Source organism: Leopardus geoffroyi, chromosome C2 (genome assembly GCF_018350155.1).
Source record: "Leopardus geoffroyi isolate Oge1 chromosome C2, O.geoffroyi_Oge1_pat1.0, whole genome shotgun sequence".
In the NCBI taxonomy this organism is placed as follows: domain Eukaryota; kingdom Metazoa; phylum Chordata; class Mammalia; order Carnivora; family Felidae; genus Leopardus; species Leopardus geoffroyi.
In genome coordinates this window covers 57911075-57931926 of record NC_059333.1, presented here as the reverse complement: position 1 = coordinate 57931926, position 20852 = coordinate 57911075, and the positions used below count along the sequence as shown (strand labels likewise).

The 20852-nt window shown below is 34.1% G+C and overlaps 1 protein-coding gene across 1 annotated transcript in view; it reads right to left on the bottom strand.

Moving 5' to 3' along the window:
* Window positions 1-20852, bottom strand: part of NECTIN3 (nectin cell adhesion molecule 3) — a 137627-nt gene that overhangs the window by 80221 nt on the left and 36554 nt on the right. The window contains exons 2-5 of the mRNA XM_045501943.1: window positions 16937-17278; window positions 9034-9330; window positions 6261-6378; window positions 2173-2324 (exon numbers count right to left, since the gene is read on the bottom strand). Coding sequence (XP_045357899.1) covers window positions 2173-2324; window positions 6261-6378; window positions 9034-9330; window positions 16937-17278 — 909 coding nt within the window. The remainder of the gene's footprint in view (window positions 1-2172; window positions 2325-6260; window positions 6379-9033; window positions 9331-16936; window positions 17279-20852) is intronic.

The following is a 20852-nucleotide window of genomic DNA, read 5'->3' as shown; positions in this document are numbered from 1 at the left end:
TGATGAATGCATAAAGAAGATGTGGTTTATAGATTCAATGGAATACTACTTCGCAATGAAAAAGAATGAAATCATGCCATTTGTGGCAACGCACATGGAACTGGAAGGTATTATGCTGAGTGAAATAAGTCAGTCAGAGAAGGACAGATATTATATGTTTTTACTCATATGTGGATCTTGAGAAACTGAACAGAAGACCATGGGGAAAGGGAAGGGGGAAAAAACAGTTACAAACAGAGAGGGAGGGAGGCAAACCACAAGAGACTCTTAAATACAGAGAACAAAGTAAGGGTGGATGTGGGGCTGGAGGAGAGGGGAAAGTGGGTGATGGGCATTGAGGATGGCACTTGTTGGGATGAGCACTGGCTGTTGTATGTAAGCTAATTTGACAACAAATTATATTCATAAAAAAAAAAGAATAAGCATCAAGGATTAAACCCTGAGTAAATGTACGGATGGAGTTACCAATGACAGAAGAAAGGAGGGAGACTGTTAGAGGAAGAGGGCCAGGACCTCAGTTTTGAATGTTAAGCCATAAATGCCTATTATATTTCTACAAAGAGTTAGTGATCTTTAATAGGCAGTTGGACACGTAAGTCAAAAGTACTGGGAAATGGACCCACAATGCCAAAAGATATAAATTTAGGATATCATCAACAGAATCAGTATATATAAGAATGCCCAAATTGAGCCTCAATATTTAAATGATTACATAATAATACACTGAGCCTGAGATTTACAAATAATATCCCATACCAAACTATACAACAGAAACACAAACAAAAAGTAAGCCTTCCTCGGGTAACTACGTTTTAAATATACATTCCCTGTGGCATTAAGATCCTTTAAAAAAAACAAAAACCAAAACCAAAACAAAAACCTTTAAGGAAAGAAAGGGAGACTAATAAACTAATATTTAATCTCAATCTGATTTCCACCAAAGCACTGCTGCTGGCAGAAAGGGCTAGCAAGGGATGTACACAGCTCTAAGCTTCCTGTGAGATTCATGCAAAAATATATTTGCATCATGCCTATCATGTGCCAGGCGCTAAGTGCTGAGTATTCAATGGTAAATGAAGTAAGTGCAAAATGCTTAAATGTGAGGATGAATAATAAGTACACAAGTTAAGCATAAAACTAAAAATTGTGGGAAATGCTAAGAGAAAATAATATGAGGGATTGTTCCTAGATTGAGGGATCAAAGATGGAGAATATAACATTGAAGTAAGTTTAAAATTTCTCTAAAAATCTAACTTACTTAGTTTTAGATCAGAACAGAGATAAAAACCTTAGCTATATCCATTACATAATTACCATACAAACCTGCTTTTCTCAGGGTTCTCTTCCTTTTTCCTTTAATTTTCCATTTTTTAGACATGAAGATTGCTATATTCTTATAGCCAATAAGGAGATGCTCGAAATATTTTATATAATTTTTACAACTGAGCATTCCATTAATAATTTGTTATAGCCACACCCATGAATAAATGTATTTTTAGCTCTAACAGTATTTTGTGAGTATCCAAATTTATATACTCAGTCAAATGAACAGAAATGTTCCTTGTAAAATAAATGGGATGTGAAAAATCTAAGTTCTTAGTTGCTTAAGGCCTGGTAATAAGAAACATCTTAAATTTTATTTCATTAGCACATTTTCAATAGCATTCCTACTTAACCTCTCAGTATTCCAATATGATAGAGTTCCATATTGAGTGACAAAGTATGTTCTTTAATAAGCCAGGTCATCAAAGTCAATATCCCATTTTATTTATGAGACACTTGTGTTGAGAGTGACAACCAAAACAAATAAACAAACAAACCCAGTGTAAAGATGTTCTCGGTATAAAGATGAGAGAACCTAGAAAGGTACACACTATCTATAAAAGGAATACTTAATACTACGTAACTGAAAAATGAACTATATGCAAAGGTCTTAAAATGTATATAAGCTTATTGCATAGACACTTTGACATTTCTTTAAGTAATGGCACTTTACAGATGTGTTTCAGGCAGGGCTACTTTATTATATCTCTTTTAGATTATTTGGAAAACCTCACACTGAGGAACCTGTACCTTAGCAAATATAAATTGCCAATGAGAACAAAGTGCTATTATTACTGCTGTTACAGGAATAATTTCATTAACTCATTTCACCAGTAGATAGTAACTTACCTGAAATGTAGATGACCTTTTGATCACTCCTTTGACCAAGGGAATTGGTCACTTTACAGACATAAACACCAGAATAATTGAAAGTCAACGGATGGACAAAATGAAGAGTATTGTCTGAAGCCAATAAACCATCAGGCCACTGTCCATCTAACCTAGATTTTAAAAAGCATGAAATTATTTTATGTATCGTCAGACTTTATTCACAGACAGCTATTTAAATAAGATACCACACTTTTGAGATATTAGTAAAAGAACTGGCATTCTTTAGGTAAAATTCACTGTGAAATGAAAGTATATAAGATGTGAATTGTCAATAAAAATGAACAGACAAAAATCCACGAAGAATACCCACTCTTTCAGGAAAAAAAAAAGTAAATAAATAACCATTCTTTCAAAATACTAAATGACAGAAGTGGAAGTAGGCCAACATATTAGAATGGGAAAGAAGGAGAGAAAAAATTATGTGATTTTAAGACTCAAATTCAGAAAATTGGAAAATTAGAAAAATGTATTATTTGAAGACATACAGTATCAAAGGAATTACAAATAATTCTCAGTAAATACATCAATTCATGATATATCTATAAATTCCTTAATGGAAAGCCAACTCATTTAAGTACATAGTAATGTTTTAGCACCTTCTGTAACATATTTAAACAGCATTATTTCATACTGAGCAAATTTATACTATGCCCCATCCAAAGAGGATTAGTTTCTAAAGCATCAAAAAGGGTCTTCTTATAAAATAATCTCAATTTTAAGGTGGGCATCTGGGACAGTAAAAACCAAGACACCATTTTGGCATCAATAAAGCTTTTTAAAAATAGATGTCTATACTAATTTGGCTCTAAGACGTCCTGTTATACATTAGCATAAACCACAATAAGAATAAAATCCCACTGTAACTCTAAAGCCATTCACTGCAATGGAACTAAGTATACTGTTATACATCATATCGCCAAATTTAGGGTACCAAAAAATACACCAATTTATTTTGAAATTATTTCTAAAGTCCATGAGTAATTTTTTTAAGAGGACAAAAAGTCAAGTAAACCCAGGGACTCAAGTATTGTGGTTTGAACTAAGATTTTCAAAAAGTCCATTCATTCATTCACTTGGCTATCCATTACTTAGTTACCAGTAGCTTACTACTAATCATACTCTACTCTGTTAGTGCTGCTGAGATTCACAAGTAAATAAGATCAGGTTCTTGCTTTCAATGATCTAAGTATATAGTAGAAGACCAAGAACTAATTACAAAGGGATTAAGAATAAAAAAAAAAAACAATAAAAAGGTAGAAAGAAACAAAACCAACACTGGACCATAAGAGGAATGATTTTGTTCTTCAAATCCCAGGGTAGTAGATAAAAGAACAATCAAAATCTTTTACAGTGCTGGAACTTCAATTTAGCACTGAAGAAAAAAGATAATATTCTCACATGGCTTAAAAAACAGAAACAGCCAGCCTTCTAAGAAGACTTTGAAAAGAACACTAGTACAAGCACATGCTTTCAAAAGGTGAACATTTTCTAGGAGGGTGAGAATGACTATGGAGTGTATAAATCTTACCAATTATCTCTCTGCACTTTGAGGCCCAAATTCTAATCCCTTTAATTCTGAGAAATAGAAAAATGGCTTATAATCCTTTAAAGTTGCTTATTCAAATAAGCCATAGTCATAAAAATCTAAATATCACATTAAACTCACAGCAAATGACATGCTAAGCACTTTCTATGCTATTTCACTTATGCTACTTCATTTATATTCATTGTTTCTACTCTCACAACTCTATGACATACTTTTATCAGTGAGGAAACAAAATTAGAGAGATTAGGCATCATACTCAAAAAGACATCTAGGAATGGAACTCAGAATTGTATAACTTTTAAAAATAACCTATCACACATCTTAACCCAAGACTGTTTCTCACTTTTAGGAAAATGTAAATGAAAAAAACCTTCTCTACTTTAAAAACTGTATCTTTGCTTAAAGACAACAGATGTATCAAATATACTGTTTCCTTGCTCCCACAAAATCCCACCTAAAACAAGGGTAAAGGAATTGAAAGCTACTAAAAAACCCACAAAGAAAAACAAAACAGGAGACACAATTCATCAGACAAGATGTTTCAACAAACTTTCAGAAGACGGAAAAGAGATGGCAAAAACAATACATGCTTTAAGCCATTCAATCAAGATTGATTTTTATCTCCAGGGGACAACTGGCATGTCTGGAGACTACAGGGTTGGGGGAGGGGGGGCATGGTTTGAGGCCAGGGATGCTGCTAAACATACTGCAATTCACAGGACTGCTTCCCACAACAAAGATTTATCCAGCCCAAAATGTCAATAGTGCCAAGGCTGAAAAACTCCACTCTGGGCTGAAGAAGTGCTTCCAGAAGGCATATGAATGGGAAGGCAGCCAATGTACTCCAAAGAACCCAAGATTTGGAGTTTGACTCACTGTACTACAGAAAGCCAGAGTGAAGCAGAGGGCTAAGAATTAATGAGATTAGTTGAAAGTTGAAAAAAAATAATGGACTCCTCTCAACTCTGTACAGATACTAGACACTTTTGATTTAGAAATAAGAATGAATTAAAAAAAAAAAGAAGAATGAATTAATATACTCAATAAAAAAAAAAAAAAAACTGGCCATGAAAAAAAAGACTTTCACTCTTCCTAAGTGACGTCTGAAGCTTCTCCAGGCAAAGAATCCTCTCTACCTGATCACTCTAAATGGAATCTACTAATGAGTAATTCCCACTCTAAAGACAGAGTTTCCACTCAGCATTTTATTTTAATACATCACTGTGAAACGACTGGACAACTGAGAAAATTAAGGAATATCTACAAAATGAAAGACCAAACAAAAAACAAAAGAACTTGAAGCAGAAAAAAACTCTCTGAGGAAATAACGTTAGTACTGTATTCTTGGGGAAAAACAAAAAGACATTATATCCATAAAATAAGAAAAAAATGCTATGAAAAGAACAGAGAAATAAGAAAGTGCTCTTAGAAATTAAATACACCCCCAAAATGTTTTAAATCAATAAGTCAATTAGGGAAAAAAAAAAAATCAAGGAAATCTAGGAGAAACAAAAGATTGTTTGAAAAATAAGAAAGGATATTCAGTATACAAAAAATAGGTCTGGTAAACCAAAAAAAAAAAAAAAAAAAAAAAAAAGGAGGGAAATGACCAAAAAGATGAGAAAATTATACACAGTTGACAGATACAAGTCTCAAGACTAAAGGGGGGCCCTAAATACTGAGAAAAATGAGTGAAAATCTTAGTATAACAGTTTGAAATTTCACAGATAAAGAGAATTAAGGATATTCTTTGAGGCTAAGAATTCTTAGCCTCAGGGAAAACAAAGATCTTAGACAAAAGAAAACAGAATTCCAGTATACTACTTAGTTCTCAGTAAATAGTATTTACTTGTCATAGGGAGGCAAACAATGACTACAGAGTTTAACTAAAAGTAGCTGGGGGCGCCTGGGTGGCGCAGTCGGTTAAGCGTCCGACTTCAGCCAGGTCATGATCTCGCGGTCCCTGAGTTCGAGCCCCGCGTCGGGCTCTGGGCTGATGGCTCAGAGCCTGGAGCCTGTTTCCGATTCTGTCTCCCTCTCTCTCTGCCCCTCCCCCGTTCATGCTCTGTCTCTCTCTGTCCCAAAAATAAATAAAACGTTGAAAAAAAAAAAAAAATTAAAAAAAAAAAAAAAAAGTAGCTGAATTTCACTGGGACTCATAAAGGTAGGAATATGTGTATGGGTATGTTTGTGTGTGAAGGGGTAGATATAAAATTAAATTTTCATCTGCCACAATAGTCAATAAATAGTATTAAGAAGTAGCAATTTAAGACCTATGATGGTAACTACCAGAAGGAACTGCTAAAAAGGAGCCTCTGAGAAACAGAACTGCAGGGATAGAAAGGTAGGGGAGAGGTGGGACAGGAGAACACTCAGAAATGCTTAATTTAATTTTCAACTGTTACTATGATCATGTATTACACAGATAAAAATTAATTATGCATTTAAGAATACTTTTCACTTTATATAATTTCTCTTTAGAAGTATCTGACATTATTACCTGCTCCACACAGATTTAAAGGGTGGTGGATTTGCATCAGCATTACACTTGAGATTAACACCTTTTCTTCCTACAAACCAATTCCCATCATAGCCTGTTACTGAAACCTCAGGAGCATCTATAAAATAAATGCATAACAGGACAAATTATCTTTTGTTAGTGATAAATGCAATATATAATGACACAGCACTAAGATAATAGACTGGAAAACAGTAGTTAATGTATTAGTTGACTGAAACTGCACGAATGTACAATGAGTACCCAAACCCTAGGCAGCTGTAAGCGTGTACAGTTCTAGTTATTATGGGCACTGAATGTAACAATATTCACAAACCTATAATCACCAAGAACAAAATATAAGAGTTCTATTATGAGAAACACAGATATATAAACAAAGGAAATACATTACACCGCTTACTTGGATGAGACGTGGCATTTAAATACCAAGTCGCCATATAAAACTGTCTTAAAAAATGTTTAATCTGAAAGAAAATATCCCCTAAGAGATACAAAATCAATTACAGAGATTAGACTCTCTGTATTATAATTAATATTCTACAGGTAAGTAGAGATGGAATGTGACATAAACTTTCTAAGGCTAAAATTAAAACTAAAGTAAGTTATCTATGGCCTCAACTGTTCTAAAACATGAAATTTTATCCATTGCACCCAAACATCCTTTGGTATATGTGCAACATAACATAATTAGTTAAATGAGCAATTATCCATACTTACTAGCAATACAAATTTATGCCTTCCGACTACACAATCCAATACTAACCATTCATTCAACCATCATATTGTCTAACTCCTAATAAGTGGCAGGCACTATTGTAGGCATTTGGTATACATATAGACTCTGTATTCATAAAATGTATTTTCTAATAGCTTTTAATAAGGAAGGGAATAATTTAAAAGTATGGGATAAAAACCTATTACGAGAGCCAAGAAAGAAAAGAACAGGATGATACAGAGAAGATAAGAAGGGCCTAATTTAGATTGGGGATGGGGCTGAGGAAGGTCATGAAAGGCTTCCTAAGGGAATGTCACTTTATGCATGGTACAGGGGCCCTGCTGTGAGTTATACAGTAAACTAGATAAATAGTACATGACCAGGTGGGAAGTTACAGAGGGACCAGGTCAGTTTAATTCTGGCAGGGAGGCTTGATCTACTGTCAAGCAAGGTTTACAAAACAGTGGTAACAAATTAAACTTTTACTAAGGAACAATTAACTACCTCAGTAATTTTAAGAAAGCAATGCCTGCCTCATAAATGCAAAAATTAACAATCATTTTTATAACTTAAAATTGGTACCATAAAATGTTACTGAAAGAACAGTACAGATAATCTGTGTGTTTACCTTCTTTTACTAAGAGGAAGGAACAAGTACTAAGTAAGATATTCCCAAAGAATACCTCCAAATTTTGATATGAATTTTGGATATAAGATTTTATCTCTTTAAACTTTGTTCACATGTTTTATAGGCGCCAATTAAAGAAAAAAAAGTCATGAGTATTCTAACATTTAAAGAACAAGTCAATAAATCTAAGCCATAATTATGTCTTACATTAAAAGAAATATTTTTATATATTTAGGATTGCATTCAAGCAAACACCAACCAAAAAAGAATAACATACATAATACAAATTGAAGAAAATGTCAGTCATTACTAAATACAAGGAAGGACAAAATATATATGAGGAAAATATTAATAGTACTTACAATTGGGATCTGAATTTTACAAGAAAAAGGAAAAAGTTAAGTCTGTGAAAGTAAGGTAGGAAAAGGAAAAAGAGAAATTTTAATTGGATTCTCCAAAGAAGTGAAAAGAAGGTATCTGCACTCCAGAATAAAATGGTAATAACATTCACATAAGATTAAGTTCCCAAGTTCAACCCTATAAATGTTGAAAAAGATTCTCAGAATTAGCTTTAGAAATCATTACACCAAGTGCAATGAATATGTGCAATTTAAAATTCCATGCATGTCATATCAAAAACAAAACACTAAGAATGAAAACTGTAACACCACCTATTCATTTTCATTATCCTTGTTATAAGCTAGCTGCATTACCACTTTTTCTTCTCAAAATTTTTAAGTGCTACATAAAGAACATATCAACAACTGAGAAAATGTACAGGAAAAAGTACACACACATACATATATACATATACAAACTTCACACACAAGGGAGCATCCCTTAACCAAAAAAAAAAAATACAAGACGGGCCAAACTTTGAACTTATCTACAATGGTTATGATCCCAATGATATCTTTAAAATACTGTCTCACTCTATAACATGATCAAGAAAATCAGATGAGAAACAATAATAAAAAACATGGGTTTTCACTCTAATTAAAATGCATCTAGGCAGTGAAAGATTTTTGCTGAAAACATCATGGGTAGTATCAATAAAACTGAATAACAGCTATATTAATTGGATCAGAGAAGTTTGTCTCAAAGTATTGCACATTTTGAGGTATAAATATTTCCATAATTTGCTTAAGTCCAGTCTAAAAAGGATAAGATTAAATAATTTTAAGTTGGCACTCTCCATCTTTACAAACTAATAAAAAATGTTCTGGTTAAATGAAATTTCCATGAAAATATTTTTAAAAATTAAGAAAGAAAAGGTCAACAAGGAAAAGCTGTAAGAATATCTGAATACTAAATATTCAAATTAAAAAGTCTGACATAGAATTATGTCAAAGGAAGAAAATTAAAATAAAATGCATGATATGTTTCAAAAGCAGATGTTATCATTTACTTACACTGTATATCTAATATGAAAGAATATCGGATGTCCTTTTCCAAGGCTGGATGTTTTACAACACAAGTAATTCGCCTTCCTCTAGCAAATCTGGTTGGAAACAGCTTATACTGACTGACAATTGTTGCCGTTTCATTTGGAAAAGAAGTTGTAGTGGATTCCATTTCACCAAGATCACCTTCCCAGTCAATGTGTGCAACTGGTTTTCCAGTGGCTGCGATACAAATGGCTGCTACCGTTTCATTTCCTCCATCAATTAAAGAATCTGGCCCTTTTATCAGGCTCACAGTGGGTTCAACTGTTTAAATTAAAAAAAAAAAAAAAGTAGTTACATTTCAATTAAGAATATATTTATATCCTTCCAAGCCATATCTAACCATATTTCATAAACTTAGAAGCAAAGGCCTGTAAAATCTACACACACACTTTTAAGTAATACCAACATCAACTGGATTCTTGGAACAACAGAGGATCATAAGCCAAGGCAAACCAAGAAGCTAAGCAAGACTTTATAATCTTGAAGACGGTTCTCCCTAGCAGAGATACGTTTTTCTTTATAGGGACCGATGAGTTCTCCCCAATTAGTATATGAAAATGTCCTGTTAAGTTGGATCATAATTTCCATTATGAGATTGTAAGTACTATCACTCTGCAAGGGGGAAGAATGTAGTTTTTAGACATACAGCTTCATTTTGCAGCAAAAATGTTTACAGAAAATATAAATTAAGTTACCAGTATGGAACCTACATTGTTAAAGTATAATGTCAATAATAGTTATGCTTAGAATGTAGATGACATTACCTTTTTCTAGTATAAGAAAGCTTCTCAGCAGGTGAAAAGTAACCTTAATGCTTAGGCCCTTTCAATCTACCTTCCATTATACTAACTATCTCTTCACATTTTCCAGCAAATTTTATGTGCTTCTTTCTGTATAAATTCCTCAGTCTCACTTCAGGAATTATTTGGCTCAAGCCTATAGCTTATTCCATATATTAAATTTTTATCCCAATAACTTTTATTCATTTCCAAAATTTCCAACTAGTTCTTTCAGTGCCACCTGTTCTTGATTTGTATCTATTTTTTTGTTTGTTTCATAATTACCTCAAGGCGTATTGATATTTTCCTTATGTATTTCCCTATGTATTTTACAAGATGTACTGCTGTAAAATAGCAATGGGAAAAGTACATACAACACATGTAATGAACACTTTATAGTAAACATCTATGTAACCACCATACATCTTAATAAAAAAAAAAAAAATAGCACCTCCCAAGTTCCTCAACATGCCTCTTCCTGACCTTGACACCTACTGGCCCAAGTATGAATTCATTACTGGAAATATATTTTTGCTTACTTTTCATGATAGGTCTACAAGCAACACATGCAAACCTAAAAACAGTTGCATTTTACCTATTTCTGAACTTTATACAAATAGTATTGGACTATATGCATTTTTGTAACAGTTTTTCTTTGACTCAACTTTGTGTTCCTGAGATTAATTTATTTGAGAACAATTAGCCTTAGTTTATTATTTTGGAATTCATTTTTTTAACTTTTAATTTTTAGATCATTTAAATTTACGTGCAATTGTATAAATTATTAATTTTAACTGCTGTATGGTTTATTTACCATTGGACATTGGCACAGTTTCCTGTTTGGAGTAAACAATTTTATAAGAAACATTCTCATTCATGTACCTTGGCATATTTGTGCAGATGCCTCTCTAGTCTGTCCCTTATAGTGGAATTAGTACTATTTTTATTTTCAATTTTACCAGATAATGCCAAAAAAGCTTTTTAAGGTACCAAATTACTCCCAATATTAGAGCTCCTCTTGGTCCAAAGACTCACCACAAGTTGATACTGTCTGACTTCCCAATGTTTGTGAATCTTGTATGTATATAATCATATTATCATCAAGACTGTATTTTTAATTTCTCACATTATGAATGAGGTTAAGGATCTTTTCATGTTATAGGCTATTTGGAATTTCTTCTGCAAAATGCCTATTAAAACCAATTGCTTTTACTAACTGATTTGGGAAAAGAGCCCTTTTTTGATCATATATGCTAAAAAAAATACCCTCTACTGGTTTAGGATCTTTTTGCTCTACGATGTGTTTTGGTAAGCAGAAATTTTTTTTTTTTTAATTTTTTTCTTTCAACGTTTATTTATTTTTGGGACAGAGAGAGACAGAGCATGAACGGGGGAGGGGCAGAGAGAGAGGGAGACACAGAATCGGAAACAGGCTCCAGGCTCTGAGCCATCAGCCCAGAGCCCGACGCGGGGCTCGAACTCACGGACCGCGAGATCGTGACCTGGCTGAAGTCGGACGCTTAACCGACTGTGCCACCCAGGCGCCCCGGTAAGCAGAAATTTTTAATTCAAATGTACCAAAATTTATCAGTTTTCAGTTACCTTTTATGGTTAACTGCTTTTATATGCTAAAAATTACTTCTCTACTTCAAGGCAAATTATTATGTATTTTTTTTAAATAATTTCTTCTCTGCAGAAATTTTATAGACTTATCTCTTCAAATGTTAAGTGATACTGTTTGATAGTCTGTGTCTGATAACTCCAACATCTTGTATCTTTGCAGGTCTGTTTCTATTGTCTGATTTGTGCTGGCTGCTGCTTGTGGGGTCTTCTTTACTTGTATGCCTGCCTACTCAAGGAAACTATATGCCTGTGTCTGAATAATTAAGAGAGAAATAATCCAGGGTCTAAAATAAGGTCGTTTTCTTCCAGACCAGAAAAGATTGGACTTTTCTTCTACCAATCTCCTGAAATCTCTAAGCAGTCTAGGATCTCCTGAACTTATTAAGATCAGACCATTCAGGGACTCCTGGGTGGCTCTGTCAGTTGAGTGTGGGTTCAAGCCGTGTCAAGGCTCCGTGTCGACAGCTTGGATTCTGTGTGTGTGTCTCTCTCTCTGCCCTTTCCCCGCTTGCGTGCTCTCTCTCTCAAAAATAAAAACATTAAATTTTTTTTTTTTTTTTTAAATCAGACCACTCAGGTAATCATAAACCTAGAAATCTGTAAGAAGGCTGGCTTACTTCTAGTTTACTACTATTCTGAAAAATGTAAGCTTTGGATACCAAGTGAATAAAAGAAGGGTTACTAGACATCCCATCTTGAGCAAAACTACACTTAGAAGTTTGTCTCTGTTTTCTCAAGGCTCTCAAAATCTCAAAATCTCAGGTGTTTCTTCTGAATTCTCAAAAGCCCTCAGGTGGAATGCAGCTTTCAGTACTAGGCTTATTTCTGTTTTTACCTTCTCCTAGATTTTGGTCTAGTTAGATTTCTCACTATATTCTTACCTCTTTGAAGCTTTCGGTGGTATTTTATACTGTATCCCTCCTATGGGAGAGTTGGTCTGAATAACTTATGCCATCATTAATAGAAGCTTTTATCTTTGAGGAGCTTTAAAAAATTATTTTAAAGTCAATTTTAAACTGCTATTTTTGTCTCCTATGAAGGGAATAAATCTCCTAGTTGTAGATTGTATTGGCTTTCTGAAGTTACTTTTCTCATATACCTCAATATTTTAGTTAACTTCTCTGTACCCTTCCCTGTCTAGCGCTTTTGCTGTTGCTTCCTCTTAAGATTCTACCAATGCCCTTCTGTATTCTGAATGGGGAGAATATGAAGTTTTCCCAGCTCTGTGTGAACACCAGAATTGTTGGTTAGATCTACTGCTTTCTGCTGGTTCTTTCCTCCACCTCAAAAGTTTCCTCTCACACATACACAGATCAGTACTAAACCAAAAAGACTTGAGAGTGCCCTTCTGTAGAGCTCTAAAGCACGCACTCTCTCTCTCTCTGATGCTCTCTGCTTTCCAGTATTCTCCTCCACAAATTCTAATCACCTGTCCTCCCCGAATTCCAATGTCTCTTTTACTCTCCCTGAAACCATCATTCTCTGCTTCAAATCCTTGTCAATGAGCTGTAGCCTGGAAACTGCCTAAAGAGGAAGCTAGAACATTGTAGGACTCGCTTTGTTTTCCTTCTTTCAGGGATCATAATCCTACACTGCCTATTGTCCAATGACTAAAAACTTTCTTATTTGCCTGGTTTCTTGTTCTTAGAGAGAGGGTAAATCCAGTCCCTGTCATTCCATCATGCACAGCAATGGAATTTTTTTTTACTGCAAAAGCAGTATTTCTAAAAATTGGAAAAACGGGAAATTTATCCACAACTACAATATCCTAATGCGGTCATTTTCACCTTCTTCCACTTCTCTTTATTTCTTTTTCTAGTTTCTATCTGGATATATATTTTTTGTTTTCTTCCCCCCCTCAAGCAGCAACACTTTTCTTAACCATAATTCTAACAACTATGTAATATCCCATCAAGACAAGTAATCAACTAGGTACATAGTAATCAACTATGGGACACTTGTTAAATTTTCCCAAAGGTTTTTTGTCATATCACATTCCCTTAATTTGGGTTCTATTACTACCACTGCACTGAGACTCTAAGGTCACCACGTAAACTACAGGCTCAATATTTTTGTATGCCTATTTTCTTTGACTAACTTCACAGAATTTGATATTTTGGTGCAGTTCTTCACATTCATTTCCCAAAGAACTAAGTACTAATGCCTTAAAGTATCTGCTGTAAGTAATGAATTACTTTCTGGGCTATGCATTTAGAATGATACTAGCTGTGCACCATCCTTAGGAAAACTGAAAAAAAAAAATGGTTATTCAAATCATGTCTGTAGGGCTTAATTCTCCCTGTGGTAAAAGCTGCTAGAGTAATCTTAAAAATTTTATCTTGTCATCATGTAAGTAGTATTACTTTGCCTGAGTTTTTCTCAAACCTCTCTTTATTTGTTTCTTCTAACCTCTGCCTTAATAAATACTGGGTCCTGGGGGCCTTCAGTTACTTTTTGCATCTGCCTTAATTCAAAACTTTTATCTGATATACACTATTATCCAGATGATCTCTAATTCAATTTTGATACAGGGCTTGACTCCACAGTTTCTAACTACCAACTAGTATTTTTTGCCTATATATCCTCAAACTCAATAAAACAAATGCTGAACTCATTATCTTAGCCTCCCAACCTCAACACCTGGTTTTCATTCAGACACGCCCACTGGAGTTAATAGTAACATAACTTATTCAATCACCAGGGTTCAAAACCTGTTATGCTCAAAGCTCCCTTGTTTCTTGTATCCAATCAGTTAGAAAGTCCTGACAGTTATTCCTATATAATAGCTTCCTTCTTTCCTCAAGTGGCAGAAATTAGAAAATTAATTTCAAGTCTTCATGTCCTCATGGCTGAAGGATTATGATTTTGGGACTTCTTCATTTCAATCCATCAAAAACACCAGACCGATCTTCATAAATCACAATTTTCACCACATTACTCCCTAAATCAAGTCTACCATGAATTAAGTATCCCTATAAGCACAGTGAAAGCTGTGCTTCTCAAACTTTACTCTGCATATGAATCATTTAGCTATTCTGCTAAAATGTAGACTTACCATTCATTAAGTCTGGGAGGGGCCTGAAATTCTGTATTTCTAACAAACTCCCAAGTGATACCAATGCTGCTGGTTCAGGAACCATACTTTACACAACAAGAGTCTAAGAGTAGAAAAGGGAGGCAAGCACAGTACCTTACACTAACTTGGCATTTCCAGTAATACAAAGCTCAAATTGCCCATCCTAACCTTCAAGTTACTTTAATGCAGTCCTACTCAACTCTCTAGCCTTTAATTCTTGTGCTTTATATAAATCCTATAAGCAATCAACAAATTATTCAGTGGTTCCACTAATGAGGGTTCTCAACAGTAAGTGATCTCTCCTCTCCTCTCCTCTCCCAGAGGACACCCGGCAATGTCTAGAGACATTCTCAGTTGTCATAACTGAAGGACTGCTACTAGCCATCTGGTGCGCAGAGGTCATGGATGCTGCCAAACAGTCTACAATGGACAGGACAGCTCACTACAACAAAGAATTTCAGCCCAAAATCTCACCAATGTTGACACTAAAAAACTCTGCCCAAATGTGTATTGTTTTCTGCCTCCCTACACTGGCTCACTTGTTCTCCCTACACTTATTTCCCTTCTTCTTACCCAAAACCTACCCAAATTCAAAGCTGACTCAACTATTTTTTTTTTCTACACCACCTCTGTAGACTAAAAAGCTCACCAATCCATCCCTATCCTCTACTTGAATAACATTTAAAAGGGCATGACTGCTATATACTAGGAACCCTTGTAGGCTTTAGATAAAGTTAAATTTTAAAGTACATAGTTGCAGTCCACCATGTGTTTCTAATGGAGAAAACACATAGTAAACAGTGTGGAAACTGCTGCAATAGACAAGCTCAAGATACAATGGCAAAAGAGCCAAAAAAGAAAAACATCAAATTGCAAGGGGTTATATATTTCAACAATGGCTTCTAAAAGGATGTGGTCTGACGAATAGCAGTTAAATAGAAGAATGTAGGAGGAGAGAGACAGGAAGAAAAAGGCAATCCAACCAGAAAGAAAAACACATGTAAAACATAAACAGGTATTATCAGAACTGCAAATAGTTTATCATGATTATTAAATTTGGGTTGTAGGAAAAGTGAAGAAAGGGATGGAACAGAAGAAGCTAGAGATATAGGCATGGGTAAAATCGTGACTAGTCTTGTCCTATAAACAGTCTTGAGTTTTAAACCACTGAATATTGTATTAATTCAGGGGGGATTACTAAAATTTAAAGCAAAAAAAAGTTTATTCGCATGAGCTCCCTCTTCCACACATAAACTATTACTTTCTAGATACTGAACTTTTGTTGGGACCTTTTTTACCCTGATGGCCTGCACTTGATTTTTCAGATATTTATGCCTTGCCTTCTAATCAAACATTCCTCAAAAGTATCAATTTCAATAATGTGAGTTACATATCCCCACAGCTGTTAGGGCAGTATTACAAACATATCAAGTCTTCAAGAAGTTAGTTTCATTTCTATTTTTAAATAGTATCTCTAAACATGAAAAAATATCTACCAAAGTTGGACAAAACTGCTTTCCTGCATTTCAGAGACCTTTAATTATGCCTTTAAATACCAGGGGCCAGTTACTTTCTTTGTCTCTCTGAAAGCTGGAACCAAGACCAACTAAGGAGTACAAACAGTTTTTATGAGCATTTAACATCTGGAAGGAAAGTGAAGGAGGACTGAGGAGGGGAGCTATCAGCAGGCGGGCAAACAGGTAGATGCAGAGCAAAGACCTCCTGTTAAAGGAGTACTATTCTGGGTGGAAATGGCTCAGGTTGCTATTACTCTTTAATCCTTATTCTGTTATTCCAAAAGTATAAACCAGTATTTCCAAACTACTGTCCTTTCACTGTAAGTGGTTAATAAGCTCATTTTAAATTCCACCATAGATTCTAACAGTTATCAGAAAAAGGCAGAAGATTGTTCATTACAATCAACAGCCCAAGATTCCAACAGCTATGAAATCCACAGGAGCAGAAATAAAATTTGATTTCAGAAACAAACATGAGGTGTATCAATGAGCTCTAAGACAATGGACATTTAAATAAATGGAAAAGATTATTTAAAGATGGTAATTTAAAGTTTGAAAATTTGAGAACACTGAAAATGTCAAAAACACTCAACACTTAGTATTATACATAAAAAATAATCTTTCATGAAGAAAGGAAAATAGCTAAGAACCACACAGAATCACATAAATGGGTAGGGTAGATAACAGACAAAATTTTGTTTAAATTGAGAGGCTAGAATTACAGAATTTTAAGACAGAACTTGAAAAATCATATTTGAATTATTTAGAAACGATATATATATATTTTTTTTTTCAATCATTTTAAATTCTTGAAATATTTTTATTATAATCCTTGCCACTACCACCAAAATATGTAATTCAAGCATACCTACCTAATACAGTTACGGTTGTAGAGGACTGAGCATTTCCAAGCGGGAATGTAACAGCTTTGCATATGTACTTTCCAGAATCAGAGAATCCTATGTTATGTAGAGTAATTGTAGCATCATTAAGTGAATAGTTTTTAAACAAGACTCTTCCCTGATATTCTCCTTGAACAGAGAATCCATACTGAGGATGATGAACTGCAACAGTCTGTGAACTTTTGCCATGGATCTTCTCCCATGAAATTTGTGTTATAGTTTCATTTACTTCAATTAAACACTTCAATGAAACATTCTTTCCCCATACTGCTGTGACATGTGGCTCCACAATAATTGGCCCAGCTAAGGCACCTATGGGGGAAAAAAATAGTTCTTAAAATGGAAATAAGTTATACTAACATCTGATCATTCTCCTCCCACCTCCTTCCTGTTTCCCTCTGTCTCTCCCACTTCCCCTTCTACGGGTGCTCACATGCCCATGAGCACGTGCACGCGCGCACACATGTTTATGAATAAATAACAGGAAGGACTCAAAAGAGGTAGATGTTTTCAGGGCTGAATGTTAAATCCAAAGAGTGACTCTCAAATAAAACAAATACCCGCCAGTATGGCTGTAGTGGAAGGAAAAAGTGCTAGATTGGGCCAAGAATAAGTTTGGAAGATCAGTTCCCAGGCAAGCCTTCGGATGAGATCCCAGCCCTATTTGTTAGTTAGCAATAGATAACTACTACATGCAGGATCTGTTGAACCAAATATAATACCAAAGTGTCTTCCTCTAGAGGGTCCCTCTATCAAAAATATCTATAAAAAACTTAAGATAAACTAACTACCAGAAAACATTCATTAAAACAACATTTATATAAATATGAAATCAATTTTTTCCATTTCATGAATGAAGAAAAAAAATTCCACAAGCAAAAGTTAAAAAAAAAGACATCAAACTTTTCCCCTATAATGCTGATTTCCTTCCTGAAAGCAATGAACCAAATCTAAATTATTTTAAGAGAAATAAGACTAATATTTATGAAAACGAAACTCAAGCAAGATGCTGCTTGTTGACAAGTATATTTGAACATATATACAAGCCCTTGGAGAGCTTATAACTCACATGTCTCCTGACAAAATAAATATTCAAATTCAGAAGTAAACCAATGTAAATACTCAAACATGGAAACTGGATAAACAATATATTATATAAATAGTATCTTTAAAATGTAGAGCTATGTCTGGGGCGCCTGGGTGGCGCAGTCGGTTAAGCGTCCGACTTCAGCCAGGTCACGATCTCTCTGTCTGTGAGTTCGAGCCCCGCATCGGGCTCTGGGCTGATGGCTCAGAGCCTGGAGCCTGTTTCCGATTCTGTGTCTCCCTCTCTCTCTGCCCCTCCCCCGTTCATGCTCTGTCTCTCTCTGTCCCAAAAATAAATAAACGTTGAAAAAAAAAATTTAAAAAAAAAAAAAGAAAAAAAAATTTTTTTTAAAAAATGTAGAGCTATGTCTAATTAATATTTTTAAATGAATCTAAAAATGTAGAGGGTATCACCTAAAACATAACCACAAAAAGTGTGTTTTAAACATGTTCAAACAGTTCTAAACAACAACAAAAACTTTACACAATATTATTTCCATGAGCCCTTTTTGGGAGGAAAAAAAAAACCCATAAATAAATAAGTAAAATATAAGTAAAGAGACAGGCAAACTGTATCATCCAAACCTAAATGAATAAAAACAAATAAAGAAACAAGAGAGCAAACTGTGTCATCCAAGAGATGACTGAAGGTATTAAAAAAAAGGACTGACATTTCTCAGTGACTATACGTAACAGCTATGGAAGAAAAAGGTTTTATTTGACCACTGCCCCCAAAAAGTATCAAGTCTCCCAAATTTATTGTGCTCTATCATACTTTCAAGTATAGATAATTTCTAAGCTTTTAAAATTAAGCCAAGACATATAAAGTATTATAATGTATTTCAGCAAGCTATCATAAGCCTGGTACTAAACCAGAAAATATATAAATAAAAGAGCAATTTATGAATATTAAAATTTTCACATAATATTATGAAATAATACCCATCTTTCTATTAAAAAAAAAAAGACACAATGACCAAGTAGGATATTCCAAGAATGTAAGGATATTTTAAAACTATTTACAACACTGAAAGCTCACAATGACTTTCTCATTTGATGCTGAAAAGGCATTCAATAAAATTTAACGTTCATTATCTGATTAAAAAAAAATCTAACAACCAAGAAAAGGATTCTTAATAATAAAATGGATTTTTCTTAAATCAGTGGCCATCATTACACTAAAATAGAAGAAGGCCTGCCACTAAAAAAAGATGCAGACAAAATGGCACAGTATCATTACCACTATTCATTGGAAATCCCAGTGAAATGAGGTAAAAAAAAAAAAAAAAAAAAAAGAAGAAGAAGAAGGCGGCCAAATAAAGGGCTAGTAGAATCATATGGGTGCATATAAACATGCAAAATATATAAAAATTATACAACATGGTGTCTCTCTCTGTCTCAAAAATAAATAAAGGTTAAAAAAAAATTAAAAAAAATTATACAACATGGTATAAGAGGTGATAACCATTACAAATTTATTGTAGAAAATGACAATATTTGCAAACATTAACATTCCAAACACCCATGAATAAAGGTATAAAGAACCTATAAATCTGAGCAAATGGTATGAATAAATGTAAGATATGTCATGTTCCTATAGGAAAACAATACTACTTGGACATCCTATCTCCCCATACTAACAAATTCAATGCAATTACAGTGAAAACTAATAAAAATTCTTGAAACTGGACTAGGGAACAGCTAAGAAGTATTTCAAAAACAACAATGGCCCAGTAGGAGGGAGGAGAAATACTAAAGTAAAATAATAAACATACTAAATAAACACTAGATAAAAATACTAAAGTAAAAATAAAAAATACCATTAGTATCTGAAAATAATTTAAAGTACACAAATGCATATACATATATATATACTGAATATATATATATATACACGCATATATACATATATACAACTTAAAATACAGAAACTGCATATATATACATACACACACACACACACACACATATATATATATAATGGTATTGGTATATAACAAAGTATTTTCTATGAGTAGATAAATAATGAGTCAAGATGCTAATAAGAGCTAATTACTAGGAAACAGAACCCTGCTTCACACTAAACACACAAACACACATGCATGTGCCACCACACACACACCACACACACACACGGACTGAATATCTAAATGTAAGAAACAGCTACATATACCTTCATATATACTGACAATAACTTTGTATATTCTGGCACATAATGTTAGTTACTCTTAGGAAGTGGGATACTGAGGATTAAGGAAAGAACTATCAGTTTTTACTTTTTGTTCCTCTTTGATGTCAAAATCATGTATAATAAGCAATGCTCATAATAAAAGCAAATTAAAAATAAAAATAAACAGAATTATATCCTCCTGAGGTGAAAGTAAGGAAGAGACAGGGTAAGGGAAATGTTACAGACTGAGTATTTGCACTTTTCAAAGTTTTTATATTGCAGTCCTAATCTCTAAAGTGATAATATCTGTAGATGGGGCCGTTGTGTGGTAATCAAGTTTATAGCAGGTCATGAAGGTATAGCTCCTATGGTGACATTAATGTCCTTATAAGAAAAAGAAGAGAGCTCTCTCTCTTTCCACCATGTGAGCACAAATCAAGAAGGTGGCTGTCTACATACAAGTCAGGAAAGAGTCCTCACCAAGAACGGAATCTGCACCTTGATCTTGTACTTCTCAGCCTCCAAAACTGTGAAAAATAAGTATTTGCTGTTTAAGCCACCCAGTCCATAGTGTTTTCTTATAGCAATCTGATCTAAGACATTAAGCACCAGAACAACCTGGGAAGGACA